This window comes from Hetaerina americana, unplaced genomic scaffold (genome assembly GCF_022747635.1).
Source record: "Hetaerina americana unplaced genomic scaffold, ioHetAmer1.1.p SCAF_22, whole genome shotgun sequence".
Lineage (NCBI taxonomy): Eukaryota > Metazoa > Arthropoda > Insecta > Odonata > Calopterygidae > Hetaerina > Hetaerina americana.
The window spans coordinates 3,272,764-3,290,210 of NW_027286786.1; the positions used below are offsets into that span (position 1 = coordinate 3,272,764).

Consider the following 17,447-nt stretch of genomic DNA (forward strand, 5'->3'; position numbering starts at 1 on the left):
TGCAGGTATTTCTTCCGGACCAGGTGCCTTGTGTGCTTTGATACAGCGGAGCAGATTTACTATTCCCTGCTTGGTCAGTGTAAGATCGCTCATGTGTTCCGCGGGTGGGTGTGGAGGATCGTTTGGTGCGTTTGTGTTTTTATTGTAGACGCTCTGGAAAAAATGGTTGAAAATATTTGCCTTCTTCACGCTATCTGTAATGATTTCTTCATTTTCCGTCTTGAAAGAATGAACAGTTTGACGTTTACCCTGTATTTCCCTAACATAGGGCAAGAATGACTTTGGATTTTCCTCAAGAAATTCGTTTAGCATTTTAGATTTAAAAGAGTGTAGTGCTGTGCGCGTAATACTTTTCGTCTTACTACGACATCCGTTTAGCTGCTGTTTGGATTTTTTCACATAAACTATATCGTCACTTTTTACACTCCTTTTGAACTTTGACTGTAGCTTTCTTTGCCTTCTTAATGCCGATCTGACTTCCCCGTCGGACCATCTAGGTTCCTTACTACAGCATTTGAGTTTGGACGGGATGTACGTCTTCAGTCCTTCGCGTGAAATATTTAGGAAATAATTCCAAGTGTTCTCTGTATTGGCTCTCAGTGTTTTTGTCGTGTGTTCTGGTAATTTTTTTTTTAAATATTCAGGTAGTCCGTTAAAATTTGCCTCGTTGTATAGGTATATTTTACGCTTGTCCTTGTTTATTTTGACGAACTTAGTTTTTAACTCTCCAAGAATAGCCTTATGGTCACTGATTCAGTCTATTACTTCAATGTTAGTTATGATTTCGGGCATAGAAGTCACAAAGATATCTAGTATGCTTTGGCCCCGTGTTGGTGATTTAATAATTTGTTCTAAGGAGTGTTTTGTGAATATATGAAGGAGCTCTTGGCATGAATCTCTGTTTTTGGCCGATTTTCCTACGCAGTATTTGTCCCAGTCAATTTAGGGTAGATTTGTATCACCCTGCGATTATAATAATACTCTTGCTATGTCTGCCTCTGAGAGTGGAAATTTGTTCGTAGAGCTTGTGTAGGACATCTGTGTTAGAATCTGGGGGTCTATAAAATGAACAGACGCATAGGCTTCTGCCGTTGTAGTCCTTAATGTTGCACCAAACGCTTTCTATGTCATCTACGTCGCATTCATATCGTTGGCTACAAAGATGTGACTTTACTGCAATGAATACTCCCCCACCCAATCTATTTGGTCTGTCCCTTCTGTAAATTGTGAAACCGTTTGGATAAACCTCATTCTTTGCTATATCTCCCGTGAGCCAACTTTCCGCTCCAACTACTATGTCTGCGTTTTTGCTGACAAAAAAATGTTCAATATCCGATATTTTGTTTCTAATGCTACGGTAGTTTAATGTCATAATTTTAATTTTGTGAATTACTTTTTGTTTTTCGGTTTTATGTACGCTAAAAAAACTGTTTTGAGAAAATTCGTGGTTCAGGGAGGCAAATGAATTACATTCACTCGCATTGCTATTTTTGTGTATTTGGAGGCACCAATTTTATTCAATTTACATGGGTTATACGTTGTTATAACGCAAGTGTTTGTTTTTTCAATTTTACTTGGGATTTGAGAGGCATAACCTGATCTCAATTGACAAAAGGCGCTGGTATTTACTTTATTTATCCCAATATATGACCTACGCGCTTGCCTACCAGCTATGCTAAACCCTCGAAACGTGTTCGTGTAACCTACGCGCTACCAACTGCGATGCCTCGGCAGTATAATGGACACCGGAGCGATTAAGGGGTACCCGACACGATGAGAGGACGGGCCTCAGGTCAACGAAGTCCGCTCCGATTTCCCGGCAAATTCCCAACAATCTCTGATTGAAACCCTCAATTCGGCTCAAAACGAGCCTTCCGCGGTCTATGCGCGGCAAAATACTACATACTATATACTTAATTTAATGGGGACCTTCAACTCTGCCTCGACTCGTTTCACCTCCGAGTGCATCTCCTTAAAAGAGCGCAGGATCTCTTCAGATCCACGTTCCGAGGCGTCGTTTGTCCCGACGTGAGCCACAATGCGTAGCTTGGAGCAGCCCGTATTACTGACGGCCGCCTTCACCGCCAGCGTCGCCTGGGGTACCCCGCCGCCTGGTATACACCAGGACGACAAGAATCCAACACCTCCCTCCTGTTGGACTCTGCGGCGCAGCGGATTCATTATACGCCGGACATTGGAACTGCCTAATATAACGGTCCCCTCCCTTCCCGACTGCTGATGCCTTACCCTAGGCAGTGCCCTCGGAGTAGGGGTAGGGGCTGCAGGTACGGTGGTGCTGTCATCCGACAGCACCTGGTACCTGTTGGAGACGGGGATGGTATCTGCCTCCGCAGAGTCCAATCCTCGCCGCAGCGTTACCTTCCCCTTGCCCCGAGAGGCGACCCTCCAATCGTCCGGCCTACGGACGTGAGACACTACCTCGGGCGCGTTAGTGATCTCATTACTTCTATGAAGTTACAGGCTCCCCACCACTTTCTAACTCGCAATTCTTCTTCTCCCAAGGCCATTGCTCGCCCTCTTTCTTCTCCATTCTCTTCTAAATGTAATGCTTTGCTTTCACATTGCCATGCACCAATATAGTAGGTACGGTCAGTTTTATTTTAAAATCACCTGCTCTCCACGCATGATAAGGGATCAGTAGGACTATCCTCGATTTTGTCCATGGGAAAACCGTTTGGGCTGGCCATTAAGGTAACCATTTTTAGGTATTTTGTTCACATTTCATTGCATTATAATCACTACGCCTTCCACCAGTCATCTCTTCTCGGTTTATCATTTATTCATATTTACTCATTACTAATCATATTTTCCCTTTATTTTCAGTAACAAATAAAATAAAAATTAAATGTCCACCTGGATAACGTAGGCAAATATTATTTCGAGGAAAAAATAAAATTTTATCATCGAGAACGTCGCGTTTTATTTAAATTTTATAGCTTATGCATCAATGCCTCGTCAGCCTTAGCCCTTGCACGGAAGCTATGTGAATATTTATAATACAAGTTATAAAGATCAAAAGGGTCGCATCCAGCTCAGGCTCGTTAATCATAAAACTAAGGCCAAAGGATAAGTAATCAATAACATAACGCTCGCGCTGGTGCAAAATATTTGTTACAGCCCATTGTAAGTTGAATTGTATATTTCGGAGTAAGAATTGAATTTCGTTTGAGTATCTGTTCAGCAATTTTGAAATAAGTGCCTTATCTATTCTTCTAGCATAATCAGTACATAAGTTATGCTTTATAATAAAGGGAAATTTGAGTAATTTGGAAATAATTTTATTTATTAGTCTATATCAATGTTATTTCCGTTATTCCCTTCTCTGAAGGGGTCCCATCTTAGATATAATGCCAGCGCTTTTTCCAATCCTCGAAACCCTTCTGAACCTCCATCTCTGGTTTATCTTTTAGCGCTCTAAGCGATGTTCTCTTTATTTTCGGGAGCGGAATATATGTGGTCACACAATGGGGCCATGACGACTGTCGAACGTGGAGGCTGGGATCTCATCATTGCAAAATTACGAAATTCCCGTTAATCTTCGAACCCACCTCGTATACTCGAGGTATCGTGAACAAAATCTCTCCAAAAGTCTCAAACTGCATTTTACATCCAACAATTTTCGGAATTATTCACCATAGAAATTTACAAATTAACAAACTACCCAATCTTGTGGTGGTGCATTTTTTTTAGCTGCAATACGGGAGAAAGTGTATCCAAGTATTTATTGCAGGACAGTTTGGTATTATCTTCATGATAGTCTCAAATAATTAAATTCAATTATGTCCCTTGAATTATCTTAATTGTGTCCACACGTCATGTATAGCTAAGAGCCCGAATTTAAATTCCTTATCTTTTACTGGGCTCAATTAGATCGAAGTCACGTAATCTTCCACACCGCGCTAGGACAAACATTTTACCAGATTTGGATAATTAATACATTACGTAACATAGAATGTTCAGTAGCATCAAAATCTTTAATAAATCTATGTACGATACTAGGACACGATATCCTTTAGAATTGTTGTTCCTAAGCATATTTATTAAGTATTTTTTTGGAACCGGCACTACCATGTCTGATCCACGAAATGTTTCGCTGAGTAAGGAAATTTTGCCCGAACTTTAAACATGAATTGAAGATACCTGACTTTCTATTATTTTATTTCACGAAAATAAAAGAGATGGAGGTTTGTATTAGGATACATTAAAAGGAGAACCATCATTACGAATACGTCTAATTAAAGATATTTCAGGGTATTTTGGGCCCAAGGAGTCATTGGCAATTGAATTAGTCATTTGAGCTATCATGGGACCTAATTCTTCATCGATTTCAAGTTCTTCATTCTGATGTTATCAAAACGATATGGAGGGGTATGAGTGTTCATTTTGCCAATAATCTAACAAATATTGCTATTACGAGTAAGACAGCGATGCATATTAATACCCGTCCTTTCCAAATACGACGCAGAGAAAATGGTCATAATACCATAGCAGGAAACGGAGATCGGAATTAAAGTCGGTGGGGAATGCATGAAATCAGATTTCCAGAAATCAAATTTTGGTGTGGGCCAGTCAGCCAAAGGGTTACAGTTATTGCTGAGCGCATGACGACACCAAAGCGATAAGTATGGAAAACGAACCAATGCCAGCAAAACAAAGGTTATGAACTTTTGGAAAAGAAAGAGGACCAAGTTAAGCGTTAAAATACGAGGGGGAAAATGTGCAGGTAGAACATTTAACGTTTTTTTGGAAGTGCCTCGGAAATTAATTGAGCAGGTTAAGAAAAGACTAGTGGAGAGACTGGCATGTACCGTATTTTTGGAGGAAACCTGTTCAAAAACTTGGTCACGGTAGCAAGATGAGTGGCGTCGATTGGAGGCTCTTGAAACGTGGGTTTGGAGACGGCTGGAAAAGAGAAGTTGAAATTGACAAAGAAGAAATCACATGAAATATTTCCCATACTAGACGTGATGCGAGAGGGGCGAAAGTTGTTGGGTGAAATCCAAAGGCGGCAGGAATAGTGGATGCAGAACATTTTGATTAGCGATTACTAACGATTCTGACACTGGGAAGGATGTCAAGCAGGTGGAATGGATTTTTTAAAAGTCTTTGAACAACAGGTTGGAGCGACATTAAAACGAAACATCCAAAACCAAATTATCACGGATCCCGTTCTTTGTAACGTTGTTAGAACAATCATCAACCCACAGAGTAAAAAACTGACACTAATACACGAATACGTGAGTCCAGGTTATAATCCAAATTACAGTTGAACAATATCAATCCTTCTATTAATCCATGAGTTTCAGGGAAGCCTGTTGCAAGATTTAATTGGCTCAATTTTATTCCCAATTCTGAAAGAAATGAAATAGCGAGGACTATGCACACGGCGATAAGTTGAAATGCATATGCAGAACACATAGAGCTAAAATTCCTAGGAGGAAGGTTAGAATACAATAAAGAAATAGCGCAGGAAACTGAGAAGGTGAATGTCAGTTCGGCTTAATAGAAAGGGAGAGTAACTCGTGACCCTGTTGCAAGGAAGAGAATATTGTAAGAAAGTACCGCAATCGCAGAAAGTGCGAGTTTCGCGGTTTTAGAGACGCTCGACCGAGAGGATCGGGCAAAGTAAATGGAGACACTGCGGAACAGACTGGAGGCGACTTCTTCGAAAGAAGCACAAGAATCAGACGGCATGAGTAGCAGAGGGAGGATCGGGTTGGCAGGGGCGTGAGACAGGGTTGCCCTTTATCGCCACTGGTTTTCGAAAATACATGGCAAAAGAAATATTAAGGGAAACACGAGAAGGGATTGAGTCGGGAATAAAAGTGGGTGGCGAGGTGATTAGGTCACGAAGGTCTGCATGTCATCAGGATGTGCCAGGCAGCCCAGGGATTTCAGTAGTTATTGCGCAGCAGCTTTAGTTTTCATGGAAGGCGATCGACAGCTAAGGTCATTTGGGATGGACAGGGAAGGATGAAGGGTGAAGAGAAACCCGGCGTCAGCATTGTTGTCGAAAGGCGCCAAGGGGTCCGCTGTTTAACGTCCTATCTGACGGACGTCGTACTCAATCATAGTGATCTCCGCAAAGCACCTCAAGTAAAGATCGGGATACCACTGAAAAATATTTGTTGTCCGTAGGATTTGAACCCGGGTTCTCTCGATGGGAAGCGATTTCGGGACGTTAGCCACCGCATCATCTCGACCCCCTTAATTATTGAGTACTTGAGAAGAATGCTAGAGGGATATGTTCAAATTCTCAAGAAGTAGGCCAGGTAAGTTGAAAATGAAACTCAAGAGGGAATAAACAAGACGGGGTGGATGAGTTCCTGTTTTTGGGCGGTATTTCAGAGGAAAAAGAGGCGAGAGGACGACATGAGGAGAATATCTGCAATACCGAACTAGAGACGTTGCCAAGATGAAGAAATGCACCTATGACGAGTACACGGAGTAAACATGCGAAGAAAAAATCAGTGAAGAGTTTAACAAGGACATGATTTTAATTCCGCTCTAAATGTAAGAGCAAGATGACCGTAGAGGCAAGGAAGTGAGCGTCGACTGGAGTCTTATGAGAAGCGGGTGTGGCGAAGGATCGAGAAATGTCGAACGATAAGGCAAACACAAAGGATTTAAACCGGGTGGGCGAAGAATGTAATTTTCTGAGGGAATACGGGAAAGGTAGAATAAGTGGTCCATTGAAAGGTAGTGGAGTTGGTCCAAACGGTTTTCCAAAAGGCATATCGAAATTTCTAGTGGCATTCAGAGCGGAGGCTGGTTGGGCAGGGCGCGTTGGGCCGGATCCGGGCAGCCTCGAAGACTTCGGACAGACTTTGGGTCGATTACTACGGTGGCAGTGACAGAGTAAATGGAACACTGGTGAAAAGGTCGTGATGCTCAACGTAATCTCACCGATTTTATGCACCAACGGGAAATAAGAGTCGAGCCTTTCATTTCAAACATTTTGAGGATCTTCCTGACCGACAACAAGAAGTAAAGGCGCGTGCGAGATGGTCATTTTCGCGCGGGACCGCCGGCGAAGGAAGCCTCGGGGTCCGGGGCGAGTGGGCGCGGGGCGGAGAGAAATGAAGCCTGCCTGAAGGCCTGTTCAGCTGGGGTCGGCTCTCTCCAGCAGCCAATGAATCAATCCATGACTGTTTCCGCATATCTGTACATTTTTTAAAGTTAAATAAATAAAAAATACTGTTTAAATGGTGGGTTAACTGAAAGCAACGCACTCAACTACCGCATATTCAAGCCCAATTTAATACGGCACCAAGTAAACACTATGAAACCTGCATAACAGCCATTTCTCAAACTCACAATCTACTTCCAGCCTTTCTTCAAATCGTTCACACTGCCTTTCCTGCCTTAACCTCGTCCGCCCTACGTCCCCCGCACCACCGCCGCCGTCGTCAGCTGCCACTCCCTGGCGCCTTACCGCCGCTTTCCCTGCCTCATTTGAATTTCTTCCAATGACCTTTTATCTCCTTCCCTAAAAATGTACAAACACACCTATTTGCATTACTTTTCCTTTCGTCTTATTTCATTTTCTTAACTCTTGTTGTCCATTTTATTTTTTTCATTCTTCTTGGCACACAAATATCCAAGGCAACCATTATACGTTCGTGCGTCGTCTTACCTTTACGACCAAGTTTCCGCGCCGCACAATATACTGCGCTCCATATTGAAGCCTCCTTTGGACTCGTATTTGAAAATTCACTTTTAGTCCCTGCCATCAACTCCTTCCTCTTCGAAAAGTTTGCACTTCTTCTTTCGACGTCCTCATTACATTTTCCCTTTTCCCGAACCATCAAATGGGTCATTCGCCTTGACTGGGATTCGAACCCAGATCCCTCAATATCCGGTCGAGTGCTTTAACCACTTAAGCTACCGAGGCGACCTGGACGCCTCGGTAGCTTAAGTGGTTAACACTCTGAAATTGTTGCATTGAAATGCACATTAGCGGATGACTCCGTTAAAGGTTACTGTTGCGGCATCTCCCGCAGTTTCTCTGGAATTTATCAAATGGGTAATAACAAAATCGAGATAAACCCTCAATCTACGCAAGGAGAACACTCAGATTAGAAGGTCAACGGACGCTCGGGAAACGTCACTGCAGGTAGGGGGCCACGGCGCCCACTTGATTTGGGCCGGCCAAAGTGAGAGGAGTAAGGAGAAAAACGTGTAGAATTAAAATCCACTACAAGCTAATGAAGAATCAATCCTGAAGAGAAATTCATTTCCCGAGCCATCTCGAATGGTTTCTTTGTCTACAAACTGAGCGTTCGTTGGTGGCAAAGTGGCGATTTGTTGAAGTGGATTGTCATCCACGGATGGAATTTTCATCACTTACATATTCATCACGTCATTACATTATGGAGCAAGAGTATTTTCATAGTGTAAGTTTCAAGGAGGAGAGGAAAAACGATGATGAACTAAAACCGGGATACTTCTGGGTCCAGCGACCGATGCATACAAAACCACTTTATTTGGTGGAAGGTTTGTTCGAACGTACATTTGTTCTTGGACGCGGTGGGTGGATGAAGACATCTGACACCTCGCGGGTTCGGTCGTTCGTGACCAGCACCATCCAGAGATTCGCCCGTCGCGAGGCGAGCGCCTTCACCCCGAGGCAATTCTGCGAATTCCGTCACCCGGCCTCCATTCACGGAAAGAGTTGCACTTACGTTGAATAGCTTGAGTCGGGAGACACTAGCAGCAGGAAGGTTGCATGCACCACTTAAACTATCCGATAAATGCAAATCATTTTGGCATAAAAGTCGAAGGGAACAATTTTAGCCCCACACGGCACTGGGGCATGCGAGAGCAAGACAAAGGCGCTCACAAAGACAGGGAAAGTTGACTCCCGAAATGAGCGATCGGTATGTAGGGAATCGTTATTGCTCTATCGAATAATTCGAGAATCAACCGAGGGGTTCATAGCGAGGATAGATTGGGTAATTCCCGAATGCCTTTTATCACCAATCACCGAGCATAGTGGATGGTGACCTAACACCCCCTGCCGCTCGCCCTCGCGGCGGCTATCAGGGCGAAGATTTAGATGCGTAAACGCGGTCGAGCGAGAGAGGGGGGAGATAAGGGCGGGGGAGGGGCTGAAGTGGAGGGGGGGGTGATCCAGCGTTGCAACCCGACGCCACGCATCCATTACGCGGCCGCAACATTAAGGACGTGCGTCGGCTGTGGGAGGCGCCGGCTGTGGGAGGGGCGGGTGGCGTTGGGAGGGGCGGGTGGCGTTGGGGAAGGGGGTGGGCGGGGGTGTCCGGCGGCGGGGATCGATAACACCCACCGCCCAACCCCCGATTAACCCCTCTGCCCCGACACACAATCCTGACCCTCGAGGGGCGGACCCCCTCACCTCAAGGAGGGAGGGTACGGAAATCTACCCAAGGTATCTTAATTTTTGGCCGCTCCCTTCAGCTTGTTTTGCGGCCTTGAATTGTGGAGGGAAACCAGGTGCCTGGAACAAATGGCCCGTCTACAAAACCGAGTGACTTTGGTCACTTCTCGTATTCATCGGTGAATGGAAAGAGCGCGCGTCTGCTCACGAGATCAATGCATTCCACGACCAATGAGCGCTTCGAGCCACGAAAATGATCACCCGGCGATGAGTGAGAGAATGGGTGGGTGGGTCGTGGGAGGAAGCACGTTCCGGCGAACGAGTCCCTCTCTTCAATCTCACCATGAGCGTTCCTTCCCTCCGCGTTGCAGACTGACATCAGTGCGTAAAGTAGGGTAAAACAATGCGAATAAATATATTTTATGAAACTGGATGAGGCTATTCAGCTTCGAGTCGTGGATAAAGATGGCAGGGGCCCTTCAAAGTGGGATAGAAGACGACCTATGATTGGAAACGGGCGAAGATGGCAAAAGGGATCAGGAGGCCAGAGTGGAGGACTGAACAGAAACCATCCACGTGAGTGCACATTGGACTGGTCTTCGTTAGTGCGGCAGTGTGGTGTGTAAAATTATTCCCGAAGAACTGCACATGTCAAAGGTGTCAGTCAGCACGCTGGGTTCCACGACTTCTTTCCAGGAGTAAACATGGCGCGACCCGCAATCAAAATCATGGAGGGACCGACTATCAAAGGCATAAGGCTTTGGAATTTTGCCCCATCAGCTCCATTCTCCCGATCCAACCCACTTTTTCTTATTTCCAGGACTCAAAAACTATTGTGAGTTTGGAGATTGAACGACAGGAATGGCGCCACTCATGAGATGGAACAATGGTTTTTGACGCAATATGCTGAGTTCCACCGACGATGGCGTTCAAAAGGTCAAGGGAGACGCCGGGAGAACTGTATAACTATATATGGATGGTGTCTACGTGGTAGAAGCCAACAGAATAAAAAATAAAAATTAATTATCTATTTCGATCATTTTTAGCAGTAATTAAACGTTTGCGAACGCACCGTTTCATCGAATGCCGTACCTGTCATGGAATCAGACCTTTATATATTTGGAAATTGATCAGATGGATACGCGAGGGATGAGCGCACATCAGCTTCAGAATAACCATGGCTAGAGTCAAATATTTAAGTAAATATTATTTACGTGAACTTAAGAACATACGTACGTATGGTATAGTACAATACCAATGCGAAAACGCGAAAACTAGTAGCCTTTGAGGAAATTAAAAAACCTATACCCGTCATGGCCTCTAGAAAACTCCCCTAATGACAAATATTAATTCGTTAGCAACTTATCCCGTAATTTAAACGAGTATACGTATTTTACAATGACGGCTGACATCAAGTTTGCAGCTTTCCTTTCATCGAAGAGAAATGATGACGCTTATCTTTTTGAGCGGAAAGCTAAATGCGTACATTTGGGATCGATCATCACATCAATTTAAACAAAACACTCCCATATTCATGAAGACCAGGATGATGCGGGTAAAATCGAGGTTATATCATATGTATTTATCTGAGATTAATGGAATTTAATATGTAACAAAATTATTGCAGATTGTAGGCATCATTTTCCAGTAAGCACTTGTATTCTCCAGATATTTTGTATTATCAAGTAGGCATTAATAATAAGATTTAGAATCTGTCAAGTACTGAAAAGAGTGCCCGTGATGATCGCAGTATCCTATGAGTGTGACGCCACCAAATCGGAGCACAAATAGCACGCCGGGAGTTGTGGGAAGAGGGAGAGGAGAAGATGGCCGCAACCGAGGCGGGAAGTGCGTGACAGGCATTTCACTCATGCCGCACACCAGGTTTTTTACGGTAGTTTTCAAATAGTTATTTCAGCGTGTAGAAATATAGTAATTTACTGCGCCGGCATTAATTTACGGGAACCGTCTTATTGTCCCGGTTACTAGATTTTTTTTACAAAATACGCAGGAACTTATTAACGAAATATGTATTCCTGAAATTGAACTTTCCAAAAATACTAAGAGGATTCTATCGACTAATGATTCGTTCCAAAAGTAAAGAAATTGAAAATGTTGCAGAGTCCGCCCAATTAGCCCTAATCCAACGAGAATCCAAGTACCAGAGAAACGTTTAGAGGTTGGCAAGTTCAAGAGGAATCCAGTCGTTGCAAAAAATATGCTGTTGGCGCAATTTTCTTCCATCTGCTTTATGGATGGTCACTATATTCAATACATATCTTTGGAGGGCTATTTAGCTTTATAAAACTATGGGTATCATTACATATATAAATGAAATTGTTTTTCATTTCCATTTTTGCATTAGCGAATTGGTTTTTGGTACGGGCGCGTCACAGATCGCCATTTAGAAAACAAAACGGCAATCAAAAAGTACCTATGGTAGGGCTCATATCCTGAATATTATACTAGGTATGTACAAAAAGTATCGGTAACAATGTTTCCTGACGTGTGCGTGTAGTGCTGAATCCAGACCGTTGGGTGTGTGCGCATGATCGCAGATCGTATTGGCATTGATAAGATGACAGTGCACACCATCATTATCACTGAACATTTGGCGATGTGAAATAACTGCGCTAAACTCGTCCTCCGGAAGGTCTTATTGAAGGACGACCAAAAGAGCAGAGTCGAGTGTCTGTCTGCTTGCGAATAAGACATTCTGCAACGACATCGCGACGATTCCCTAACCCCATTACAGTCCCGACTTGGCACCAGCATTCTATTTCCTATATAAGTGAAATCCTCCCTTCTTTAAAGGACACCTCTCCAGGACCCTAAGGGCCGCCAAAGAAGCTTACACGCCTACCCTTAAGGATCTTCCGCCTACCAGGGAGCCTTCGATTGCTGAAAAAGCCGCAAAAGGGCAAAAATGTATTCAAGGGATGTACTGATTGAAGAATTTTGAGGCATTGCAGCAACATCTGAAATAATTCTATTTTTCCGAAATTTTCCCGATAATTTTTATACCGACCATGCATTTGAATGACACGATTCGATCGCTTCGTCGCCTCCAGCTCCAACTCCAGCGCCTATTCCTATACGACGATGGGTTAAATGGAAGAAGGGACCATTTGGTCTCAATTTCGCCCAAATAAAGACCACTATCTATCTATCTATTCCTGTCCCTTAGACTTGCCGACAAGGGGTGTGAGGGGAAGAATCTTTCGAGGAACTAGAGGACACCCTGTAGCCGAGGAATTGAAGAAATTGAAGCAGGAGGATAGACGTAGACTGGAGTCTTTTGAAATGTGGGTGTGGAGAAGAATGGAGAAGGTGAAATGGACATAGGAAAAAACAAATGAGGAAGTACTTGGTATGGTGGGCGAAGAGAGGGGTTCGTTGAGAGAAATCCTATGGAAGCAGGAAAAGTGGATGAAGGGGTATTGACCGGCAGTGGGATGTTGAAGAATGTGATAGAGGGGAGAATGTTGGGCAAACGAGGAAAGGGAAGGAACAGGATAGGGATATAGGACGGGATGAAGGGTGGAAGAAGGTACTCAGAGATGAAGAGGGACCTGATGTAGAGTAGGATGTTGTGTTTTCATAGGAGTCACAAAATATTTATTTAGGTGCTGTGTCCATCCAAAAACCTACCTTAACTGGTAGATTACCTAATAAAAATAATAATGATGAACTTAAAGGGCAAATACTGTAGAGGTAAGTGAAATCACAGCATTAACATGAGACGAATAACTTTGTGATTTTATAATTGGTTCAATTACGGCTGTTAGATGATTTTATTGAACGATAGGCAATTTTGCACACAAAATTAAAAACGGGTAAGCTGTACTTAATCTTAACTAATTGTTTGCAAAGGAGTTGTTTATTAACCTTCACAACTTATATTGTAAATAAGCAAACAAAACTGGCACAATATAAATCTACTCCGATTCGATGCCATACCGGCGTGCTTATCTCTTAAGAGCCAGTGAACAATCATTCTTTGGCAACAATGTGCATACATTCGCTGATAATTAATGGAACACTAATTAATTTATAAAGTAAGAGGTAAAAATTTTTAAAGTCAGCATTTCCTTTAACAAACATTTGACTAAAGAAAATGCATACCTGAAATTCAAATATCAACTCATCCACTTAACGAATTTATCCCTATAATAAACTTAGGATACACACGTCTTGTGTCCTAAATCCGCGGGTCGAAATAGGAGCGTGAATTTGCGCCCTTTCGCTGCCCAACGATTTTGGACTACCTTCAAGATGGCGTCTATCCTAACTTGGGCGATTTAGGCGCCTAAATGACAAATCTCAGCACAGCTATCATGCTTTTTGATAAAATACCGTTTGGCCGCCATTTTTTCAAGATGGTGGAGTTGGCAGAAGGAAGATTTTTGTCAACATATTTTGTGACTAAGGAAGTGAAGTTTTGCTCACTCTGAAAAATTCATTTCTCAAACTCCGGGCTGATTGCACTTACTTTCAAGCCCATAGGAGACGTCAAGGTGAGCCGCTACAACCTTTCGGTAGGTGGCCTTGTGGGTACTTACGATGTAGAATGCCGCAGCGGGGGAGCCGATTCCGGATCTTTTGATCCTGTGGACCGGCACGGGCTGGTTGCGCACGCCGCTTACCTGGGGAATAAAAGGAAGACCACGGATCAAATAGCAGCCAACGAGCACATGTCAATTATGTCGTGGAGTCGGTTTTCACATTCTTAATTAGCGGTAAGTCATCACGCGGACTAGGTGTACGGGACACGTCCCGTTGAAAGCCGCGCCGCGAACAGGCCGGGGGTGGAGATTCCCTGAAGCGGGCATTTGCCGGAAGCGAGCCCCGTTATATGTGTGAGGTCAAGAGAGGTATCGTTATTAAAGAGAACCTGGGTACTCATCTCCTGCATTTTCGCATTTCTAGAGTGGGCAAAACGGCAGAGTGAATGAATACTGAGCCTGACGACTCACGCATCAAAATCTCTCTCTCTGTCAATTAGCCGAAATGTAGAGAGAACACGAGAAGAAAGCCTTGAAGGAAACCAATTCGAATTCAGGAAAAATCGAGGAGCGAGCCTCGGCTTGATGCCAAGGGTCAAAAAAGGATACACACTTAAACGTGTGATTAAATGTGGCATTCGTGCACTTGGAAAAGGCCCTCTGCAAATTGGGACGGCACACGATGTTCGAGATATTATGATACCTTAGAATGGATTACAAGGACAGAAGAATTAGTCATCTCCTCGAGGAGGCGAACCAAGCAAATGCGAAGCGGGAAAAAAATAGAAGCGGAAATAAGAAAAGGAGGTAGATAAAAATTCAAACTCTCCCCTTCAATATTAAATGTAGTAGGTATGTTCGTTCGCAGGTTTCCGCGGCGATGAGTAGGTGATTTCCACATTTTTCGGGCTGCGTACGCGTATGTCGTTTAAATGCACAACAGTTTCGCCAGCTATCCTGCTGGCGTCCTCAGGTCAAGGATGAAAAGAAGCTTGTTGTCCCGTCTTATATAGGGAAAATCCGGCGCCAATACCGGGAAATTTCTTGGCCAATCAGGGAACGTCCTCATATTTGCGCGGAATAATTCTTTTCCACGCACTGTGGAGTGGATATCCATTCTCTCTGTTAAAATTTTCTGGCCTTTTAACGATTTCAATGGCCTCTCTGATTATTCTCTGGAAGTATTTTCATCTGTGGCAAATGGTACATCGGTGAAACATGCAGAGCGCTGAAAACACGCATGAGTGAACACCAGAGGGCAACCAAGGCCAAACAGTTTAGGGCATCGGCCATCGCTGAGCACGCCTGGAGTGAACCCGGACACTCTATTCTGTTCGACGACGCTAAAATAATAGCAAAAGACAATAATAATAGCGACCAACTTTAGCTGCGTGGCATATCAAACTTATTGTCCTGTAGTCCTCACATGATGTAGCCTTTACCTTTTACGGAATAGGAACTTAAACTGATCGCACAAAGTCTGACTGTGGATCCGAGGAGGTCCTCCGTTCCCTTAGGGAACTGAGCTCCGAGGTGAAGCGCGTCCAGGGCGTCGAGGGGGTTCGGCTGGGACTAACGGTCTGCAGCATCGTTCCGAGGGAGGATCGCAAGTCTCTGGTTTGGAGCCGAGTGGAAGGCATAAACCTGAGACTATCGAGATTCTGCTCGGACATAGGAGCCTCCTTCGTCGACCTGAGGCCAACCCTCCGATCTTGCAGGACTCCCCTTAACCGATCTGGGGTCCATTACACGGCGGAAGCGGCGAGTAAAGTAGCGGATAGGATACTCGACCACTGTAGGCCTTTTTTAGGATAGAGGGCAGGTCACTTAGTGGGTCAGTAACATCTGGGGATAGCGCGTATAATATTATTAATAAAAATATAAAAGTCACCGACAACACTGGCATTGATTTAGAAAGACATGTGACACGTACTTTCCCACAAAGGCGTCCTAAATTACGGTCAGGCACAAATAAGGACGTTATTCAACATCAAAGTAATTTAACTATACTTGTTATAAATTGCAGAAGCCTCAAGAACAAATCACCGGATCTAGAACACATAATCCAAACTCATTCCGCTGATATAGTATTAGGCACAGAGAATTGGCTGTGCAATGACATAAACGACCAAGAAATTTTCCCAATAGATTTCAAAGTTTACCGACACGATAGAGATACAAGACCCGGAGGAGGGGTTTTCGTGGCAGTTAAAAGTCATTTTGAAAGCAGGCAAGTTTCATTTGAAAATAATAACATAGAAAGTGTTTGGTGCACCTTAATACGGACCAATCAACCCAACATAAATTTATGCTCATTCTACAAACCTCCAGACTCAGATTTGAAAATACTTCATACCCTCAACGATCAAATTTACCATTTTACACGTAAATAAAATAACAGCATCAACCTAATTGGTGGCGACTTTAACCTCCCTGGTATAGATTGGGACAGCAATATCGTTGAATCTGGGACTCGCGATCGCGAATCTTGCAATTCCATGATAAAATTGGTTCAAAGAAACGACCTCCATCAAGCAGTACGCACGCCCACCCGTGGAAAGAACATATTGGATCTATTTCTCACAAACACGCCTGAACGGATTATTAGTGTATCAACTGATGAGGGCTTGAGTGACCATAAAGCAATTAATGTGCACTTGGACATAGAAATAAAAAAGATTGTTAAACCAAAAAGAAAAATTTATAATTACCATAAAGCAGACTTTGAATCCTTTGCCAATCAATTAAACTCTTCACTACCCGAGTTCAAAACCCGCTTAAGTCATGTCAACGTGGAAGAAACTTGGACAGAATTTGTCAATATCATGCAAAAAGGAATCGTAGATTTCATACCTATAAAATACGTTAAAGCAAATCGCGACCCCAGGTGGTACAATAAAGACGTTAGAAAAGCCCTTCGAAAGCAGAGAATGCTACACTCTAGGGTAAAGAGGGCAGGCGTGAACACATCATCCCCTGAGAATAAACAATTATGGGACACATATAGATCCTCTAAAATTGAAACCAAAACACAATTACGTAGCGCCTTACTGGACTTTAAACGCAAAGTACTTTGCGAGCACTTGGACACTGGCCCCAAAGCTTTCTGGTCATATGTTAGGGAAGTAATTGGGAGTATACAAACCGTGGCTTGCTTAAGGGATTGTAGCAATATAATTCATACAGAGGAAAGGTGAAATCGGTGCGCTGTACTGAAAAGTTAAATCTTTATCAGGAAGTAAGTAATGAAGCTAACAGTTGGAGATAAGGCGGGTAAGGCAATAGTTGACGCAGGAAGGATCCAAGAGAGATGGAAGGAGTATACAGAAGAACTGTATAGTAAAGAACTTAGACCAACAAAGTTAGATATTGAAAAAGAATATGACGTAGATGAAGACAGCTTAGGTCCAGGCATACTCGTCGATGAGATAGGAAAGGCATTAAGGGAGATGAAACTAAATAAGGCGGTGGGGGTGGATAACATTCCCGCGGAACTATTGAAATGTTTAAGAAAATGTGAGAGGAAGAGGCTCTCTGGGCTGATTCGTAGTATTTTTGGGGAAGAA

At 43.5% G+C, this 17,447-nt stretch overlaps 1 protein-coding gene across 1 annotated transcript in view; it reads right to left on the reverse strand.

The window, feature by feature from the left end:
- LOC139689273 (ras-GEF domain-containing family member 1B-like) overlaps nucleotides 1-17,447 on the reverse strand; it is a 226,777-nt gene that overhangs the window by 54,662 nt on the left and 154,668 nt on the right. The window contains exon 2 of the mRNA XM_071586319.1: nucleotides 13,939-14,022. Coding sequence (XP_071442420.1) covers nucleotides 13,939-14,022 — 84 coding nt within the window. The remainder of the gene's footprint in view (nucleotides 1-13,938; nucleotides 14,023-17,447) is intronic.